Below are 8,008 nucleotides of genomic sequence, written 5' to 3' on the forward strand. Positions count from 1 at the left end.
CATTCATGGCGTCGCTGAGATAGAATTGGAATTCTGCTCACCCAGTTAGAGAAAGGGTGGGTTGAGCTGCTGAGAGCGCGGTAAAGATTCACGGGGATGTTTACCAGGACTGGAAGGTTTGAGCAGCAAGGAGAGAGAGAGAGGGGGCAGACGTGGGACTGAGAGGAGGAGATAGAGGGGAGATCTTATTGAGCTGGGTCAGATCGGCCATGATCTTGTTGGATGAAGACAGAGGCAGGAGAGCCGTTTTCACTGGGTAGGTGAGACTCGAACTAGGGGACAGAGCCCTCAAGATTCATGGGGGTGGGGAGTGGATTAAGGATGGAGATGAGGGGGAACCGCTTTTCCCAGAGAGTGGTGAATCTGTGGAATTCCCTGCCCCAACGAAGCACCGGAGGCTACCTCAGTAAATATATTTAAGGCAAGGTTGGATAGATTTTTGCGCAGTACGGGGAATTAAGGGCTATGGGGGGAAAGGCAGGTAGGTGGAGATGAGTCCGTGGTCAGATCAGCCGGTGATCTCATTGAATGGCGGAGCAGGCTCGACGGGACAGGATTTCCGACACCTGCTCCTATTTCTTATGTTCTTATGATCTCGCTCCCCCCCCCCAACCACCCCTTTCTCATGCTGTGACCCCTCCCATGAAATCAGGAGCCCTTAAACCAGAGGCTGGGAATCCCCCCGTGGGTGAGCTTTTGCCGTGACACCGACGGGATTTGGACCAGCACGGGCTACCGGCGGTGGGGGTCGACCTGATCGAGGTTCCAAAGAGAGTCACACCTCACACTTGATCACGTTGAACTCCATTCGCCGCTTTGGTGGTGCGTTTGTCTGCATATGTGGTATTGACACCTCCTCACTCCTTTTCTCCCAACACCCACCCCCCACCCCGCCTCTAGAGCACGAGCGGCAGAGCCCCAACGTCGTCCTGCTCCGATCGCGGACCGAAAGAGAGCCACGGTGGTATGCGTCATCTCCGGCTTCTACCCCGACAACATCAAGATCCGGTGGTGGGTGGAAGGGCTGGAGGTCCGGGCCGAAAATGCCGACATCCATACTGACCCCGAGGCGCTCAGCACGGACGGTAACAGGACGTTCAGCATCACCAGCCGTCTACGCCTGGACGCCGAGGAATGGAGATCCAAGTCGGTCGAGTGCCGGGTGGATCACTACCAGGAAGGGGAGGTGCCCAGGCCTTACAAAGCCGTGATATACGTCCAAGATAGTAAGTGCAAAGGTCCCGGGCACAAGTCCATGGGTGCGCAGGGGCACGGGAAATTGCACGACACGGACACGCAACATCCAGGCGAGAAACACAAGCCGGGCATAAACTATAACTATATTTCACAAACGAAGACACAATTGAGACGGGAACGAGTCCATTGTGGTAGCGCAAAGTGGTGACAGTGTTTCTGCGCCGAGGGGGCGATCCGGGGCTGGGACGGTCGCTTCAAGCACCGGACGGTTGAAAGGAAGTCGCTGGTCCCGAACCTGCCGGTGTGGGGTGCTTTCGGCTTCCGTACCTCCTGACCGATGGGAAGAATGGCGCGGCCCGGTTGGTGGGGGCGGGATCTATGATGGTGGACGCTGCGTTCTTGAAACACGGAAAACCTACAGCACAATACAGGCCCTCCGGCCCACAAAGCTGTGCCGAACATGTCCCTACCTTCGAAATTACCCAGGGTTACCCATAGCCCTCTATTTTCCTAAGCCCCATGTACCTATCCAAAAGTCTCTTCAAAGACCCTACCGTATCCGCCTCCACTACCGTTGCTGGCAGCCCATTCCACGCACCCACCTCTCTCTGCGTAAAACACATACTCCTGACTACTCCTCTGTACCTAACTCACCCCTCCCCCCCCCCGCACCTTAAACCTGTGTCCCCTTGTGGCAAACATTTCAGCCCTGGGGAAAAAGCCTCTGACTATCCACACGATCAATGCCTCTCATGGTAAGTCAGCGCCCCCTGTAGATACGACCGGTGGTGGGGAGGGGTGGTCACGTGACGTATCGGGCCGAGTCCTCCGCTCGACCTGCAGTACCAGACCATGATGCAACAGGCCAGGACACTCCCCACGATGCATCTCGGTGCGGCACTTCAGAGCACTCGCGGCATTGAAACAGATAACTTCGGCGCAACGTCACCATGCCGACCAAAATGTCCCATCTCAGCATTAGAAACACTAATAAACTAGTGAGAGTTCACCTCCTTGCTCTCAGCCCCTATGATAAACCTCCACCAGGTCCCCTGGCAGTCCCTAACCTTCCCGCAAGTAAAGTACTCATCTCGGCAATCTCTCCCTGCACAGAGTCCACAGAGTCATTCTAATTGGCTGCATCATCGCCTGGTATGCGGGAAAGGGGGTCACTGCACGGGATCCAGATAAGCCGCAGAGAGTTGTGAAGTTAGGCCCCTCCATCGTGGGCAGGAGCCTCCGAGGTGTCCAAGACATCTTCAAGGAGCGGTGCCCCAAAGCAATAAGGACCGCCCTTCCATCCCCAATTGTTGTAAAGTAACAAACATTCCTAACCCTGGGGGAGTGAGACCTGGGCTCTTATACATTTTACCTGATGGCTGAGGGGTGACAACTGTTCCTAAACCTGGTGGTGTGAGTCCTGAGGCTCCTATACCTCCTTCCTAATGGTTGAGGGGTGATAACTGTCCCTGAACCTGGTGGTGCGAGTCCTGAGGGTCCTGTACCTCTTTCCGGATGGCTGAGGGGTGATAACTGTTCCTGAACCTGGTGGTGTGGGTACTGAGGCTCCTGTACCTCCTTCCTGATGGCTGAGGGCTGATAACTGTCCCTGAACCTGGTGGTGTGGGTCCTGAGGCTCCTGTACCTCCTTCCTGATGATTGAGGGGTAGTAACCGTTCCTGAACCTGGTGGTGTGGGTCCTGAGGCTCCTGTACCTCCTTCCTGATTTCAGCAGCGAGAAGAGAGCATGGACTGGCTGGCTGGTGGGTGTGTCCCCGATAACGCCTCGTGTAAACGCGCTGAATGATGAGATGTGCCTCTTCACGGATCCAGTGTATAATGTATCTCAATTTCTCTCTTTCTCTCTCTCTCTCTCTTCCAGTTCCCTGCGGGATCAGTAAAGGTGAGTTTCCCTCTTCTTACATCGTCCTGTCAGCAGTAAGGTCTTTGGGCGCATCTGAAGTACACGTTGGTAGGTTAGTCAGGGCGTCAAAGGAAAGTGTGGTCTGGGTGAACAGTCAACCATGATGGAATGGAGGAGAAAACTCGATGGGCCGAATGGCCGAATGGTCCCCCTGTGCCTTGTGGCCTTCTGTTCTTGCGATTCTCTTGGGGGCCTTCTTGCACGCCGTCTCGTCGGCCCGCCACGGGGGGTGGGGTGTCATCGGCAAACTTGCATCTCGCTACCTCCGACGATGATCCATCAATTGTACCTCCTCCTGCAGCCGGTACGATAAATGTGGCCACTGGGTCTATGTTCCTGGTCTTCTGCCTCTACAGCCCATCCACCTCAAGGTCCAACACGTTGTTCGTTCAGAATTCCTCCTCTGCACGCCACTGTCACAGCGCGAGGATATCTGAAATCCACAGCACATTACAGGCACTTCGGCCCACAATATTGTGCTGACCGTGTAACCGACCGTAGAAACTGCCCAGAATTTCCCTACCGCACAGCCCTCTATTTTTCCAAGCTCCATGTACCCATCTAAGAGCCTCTTAAAAGACCCTGTCGTATCCGCCTCCACCACCGTCGCCGTCTTCCCATTCCACACACTCACCGCTCTCTGTGTGAAACACTTACCCCTGACATCCCTTCCGTACCTACTTCCATGCACCTTAAAACTGTGCCCTGTCTCGTCAGCCTAGGGGAAAAAGCCTCTGGCTATCCGCAGGATCAATGCCTCTCATCATCTGATACACCTCTGTCAGGTCACCTCTCATCCTCCGTCACTCCAAGGAGAAAAGGCCGAGTTCACTCCACCTATTCTCATAAGGCATGCTCCCCAATCCAGGCAACATCCTTGTAAATCTCCTCTGCACCCTTTCTATAGTTTCCACATCCTTCCTGTAGTGAGGCGACCAGAACTGAGCACAGTACTCCAAGTGGGGTCTGACCATATAACAGATATAACCATTCCAAACACACATAACGTACAGAAATCAATAAGTGAAAACACCAGGAATATTCAGAATTAAAAGAGGAAACTGAAAGACTATGGAACATGAACATAGAAACAGAGAAAACCTACAGCACAATACAGGCCTTTCGGCCCACAAAGTTGTGCCGAACATGTCCTTACCTTAGAAATTACCCAGGGTTACCCATAGCCCTCTAATTTTCTGAGCTCCTTATACCTGTCTAAGAGTCTCTTAAAAGACCCTATCATACCCACCTCCACCACCGTTGCCGGCAGCCCATTCCACGCACTCACAACTCTCTGCGTAAGAAAACTTACCCCTGACATCTCCTCTGCGCCTACTCCCCAGCACCTTAAACCTGTGCCCTCTTGTGGCAGCCATTTCAGCCCTGGGAAGAAGCCTCTGACTATCCACACGATCAATGCCTCTCATCATCTTATACACCTCTGCCAGGTCACCTCTCATCCTCCGTCACTCCAAAGGGGAAAAGGCCAAGTTCACTCAACCTATTCTCATAAGGCACGTTCCCCAATCCAGGCAGCATCCTTGAAAATCTCCTCTGCACTCTCTCTATAGTATCTACACCCTTCCTGTAGTGAGGTGACCAGAACTGAACACGGTACCCCAAGTGGGGTCTGACCAACCTACTGTCGCCTTCCCGTCAGCTTGAACATGTCTGACCATTCTCCTCAGCCTACTCTCAGCAACGAGGCGTTTCCACCCACAGTACCTCCGATCACTGGGTGTTTTCTCTTTTTTTCCCTCTCTCTCTCTCTCTGCACCGTGCTCTGTAAGCTCCAGAAACCACTGTGCGTGAAAATCCCAGGAGATCCGGAATTTCTCAGATACTCGAACCACCCCGTCTGGCACCGGCAATCAATCCTCGCCGCTCTGATGTTATCTGAACCTCCTGACCGTGCCTGCGTGTTGGTGACGCAATGAGTTGCTGCCACGCGATTGGCTGATCAGGAGCGAGCAGGTGTACAGGTGAACCTCATAAAGTGGCCACTGTGTATTTAAACGGATCGCTTCGACCGGTTCCCTGGGGCGGAGAATACCCCGGATTCACCGCTTTCTCCCTTGCCATCTCTGTGCAGAGCAAAAGATGCAGAGCATTGAGACCGGACGACTGACGTACCTCATCCTAATCTGCAAAAGTATCCTGTACGCCATCATCGTTTCGGTGCTCGCTTTGAAGTCCAAGGTTAGGCTCAAGCGACCTTTCGGGAGCGGCGTGCAGAGGGTCCTTCCGCCCAGACTCAGGCGGCTTGGGAAGGGCCTGGGCCAGAGCTGGGGATCCAGGGGAGGAGGCTGGGGTCGAGAGGCAGGTGAGGGAGGGAGTGGGGAGTGGGGAACAGGCACGGAGTCTGGGGGGATGACAAGGGGCTGCCGAGGCTGGGATCTGAGAGGAGAGGGAGCCGGTGCACGGGGCGAAGTGGGGGTGGAGTGGGGAGGGCAGATAGTAACAGGAGGGGCAGGGAAACCGGTGGGGTGAGTGCTTCCCCTCCCGTCCACTTTGCAGGAGGCATTTGAGGCCAGGGGCAGCCCCGGAGGGAGGAGGGGTCAGTCAGGTCAATTCATTCGACGCCGGTATCGTGGGCCTGTTCCGTGTTCGACGCGCGAACTAACGCCCTCCGTGCTTTCTCCCCCCCATACACCAGACCTCAGACTCCAAGAGGTTCGACTGAAACCACGCTTGGCATCGGAGCGAGAGAGAGAGAGAGAGAGAGAGAGAGAGAGAGCTTCGTCGAAAGAGAGATTGACCTAGTTGCATGGTCGGGTCATCTTTTACGCCTGCCTCTACTGTAAACGTCTGTCTTATATTTCTGAGCTCAAAATGTCCCGGCCCCCACTGGAGGGGAGGGCGACTGTATAGTCCCGCATCGCCGATACAGGCCTTTCGGCCCGACAGATCCCTGCCGACCAAAGTCTCCGCCCATTCGGAAATATTGTCTTCATCTCAGCTGGTCCCACAGCGAGAATTTGAACTGGTTAGGACTTCAGACCCTGGAGCGCAGACTCATGGGGAGTGGGGAACATATCACAGGGATACTCAAAATCACGAGTGGGAATAGATTAGGGTGAACGGATCGCGCACAAAAAACGCGGGAGGAAGTCAGCAGGTCGGGCAGCATCCGCAGAGGGGGATGAACAGGCAGCCTTCCGGACGAGAGACCCTATTTTACCAGGACTGGGAAGGGACGTGGGCACGTGGCCAGGTGGTTAAGGCGTCCGGCTAGTGATCTGAAGGTCGCCAGTTCGAGCCCCAGCTGAGGCGGCGTGTTGTGTCCTTCAGCAAGGCACTTAACCACGCATTTCTCTATGTCTGTATGAGGAGTGGCGGGCCACACAGTCATGAAAGTGCCTCTTAGGCCTGAGTCGAGTCGAAGGGAAGGGGCAGAGGCCAGGATAAGAAGATGGTGATAGATGCGGGCAGGTGATAGGTGAGACCAGGTGAGGCGGGGTAGGTGGGTGGACGCGGGTAAGGGGGACTGCAGATGATGGAAGAGGTAAATGGTTGAAGAAGAACGAAGTCGGTCGGAGAGGAAGGGAGACCTTGGTGTAAAGGCGGTGGACCGTGGTAAAGGGAAAGAGGAGGGGCGGCAGAGGGAGGTAACAGGCAGCTCATGAGGATGGGCCCGAATGCAAGACGGCCTCCTCCCCCTCAGCTGGGCTCGAGGTCATGGGTTAAGGGCGAAAGTGGAAATAGTTAAGGGGAACTTCTTCGCCCGGAGAGTCGCCCGAGCACATAGCGAGCTCCCAGCTGATGAGGAACTTGGATGGAAACGTGGACTGGAGGGATGTTGCGGGGGGATGTGCGCAGATGGAGCTAGCCTGCCTGGTCGGCATGGACAAGATGGGCCGAAAAGCCTGTTTATGTGCTGTACTACCCTGTGAGTCTATTTGCCCGCATTTGGCCTGTACCTGTCGAGATGTCTTCTAAGCGTTTCAATTGACCCGCCTCTACTACCTCTTCGCTCAATATCCCCGCCGCCCTCTCTGTGGGAAAAAAAAACATTGCCCCTGTAAATATTTACCCTCTCGTTTAACGCGAGCTTTAGACTCCCAGGTTCTGGGGACTGGAGGGGTGGTAGGGAAGACTGCAACCTTTTCGAAATCACCTGCAATTTCTTATTTTCTGTGTTGCTTAATATTACAGTTCTGAAGATGTTAGTTACTCGATAAATAAAACGGAATTTTCTTGCGAACGAAGAGGGTTCCCGTGTGGTTTTTATTGAAGAGTGGGGCACACTCGCACGTACACACCGTACAACGATCACCATAGGAGCTGAACGAGGCCATTCGTCCCGTCGAGGCTGCTCCGTCATTCCATCGCGGCTGATTTACTGTCCCCCCCCCCACAACCCTCTTCTCCCCGTGACCTTTGACCCCTGGCTAACCAAGAACCTATCAACCTCCGCTTCAAAAGCACCCAATGATTTGGCCTCCACAGCTGCCTGTGGCAAGGGACTCCACACATTCCGCCGCCCTCTGGTTGAACAGAGCGAGTTTGTTGAATGCCGAAGAGACGACTTTTTAGGGCAGTTTGCCTTTGAGCCTACCAGCAGATCAGCTGTACTAGGTTGGGTGTTCAGTCAGGAACCCAGAGGCGACCAGGGAGCTTAAGGTGAAGGAACCCTTAGGAGCCAGTGATCACAATATGATTGTGTTCAACTTGAAATTTGATGGGGAGAAAGTAAAGTCCAACGCAGCAGTATTTTAGTGGAGAAAAGGAAATTACAGTGGTATGAGATAGGAGTTGGCCAAAGTAAATTGGAAGAAGCTGCTGGCAGGGATGTCCGCAGAGCAGCAATGGCTTGCGTTTCTGGGGAATATGAGCAAGGTATAGGACATAAGTATTCCAAAAATGAAGGAATACTCAAATGGTAAA

General features: G+C 54.2%; 1 gene segment (V, D, J or C); it reads left to right on the plus strand.

The window, feature by feature from the left end:
* Window positions 1-209: 209 nt before the first annotated feature.
* LOC134341639 (T-cell receptor beta-1 chain C region-like) lies at window positions 210-7,320 on the plus strand. The segment is given in 5 exon segments: window positions 210-256; window positions 901-1,226; window positions 3,080-3,100; window positions 5,214-5,320; window positions 5,778-7,320. Coding segments are annotated over 5 exon segments (528 nt in total).
* Window positions 7,321-8,008: the final 688 nt, after the last annotated feature.

This window comes from Mobula hypostoma, unplaced genomic scaffold (genome assembly GCF_963921235.1).
Source record: "Mobula hypostoma unplaced genomic scaffold, sMobHyp1.1 scaffold_36, whole genome shotgun sequence".
NCBI lineage: Eukaryota > Metazoa > Chordata > Chondrichthyes > Myliobatiformes > Myliobatidae > Mobula > Mobula hypostoma.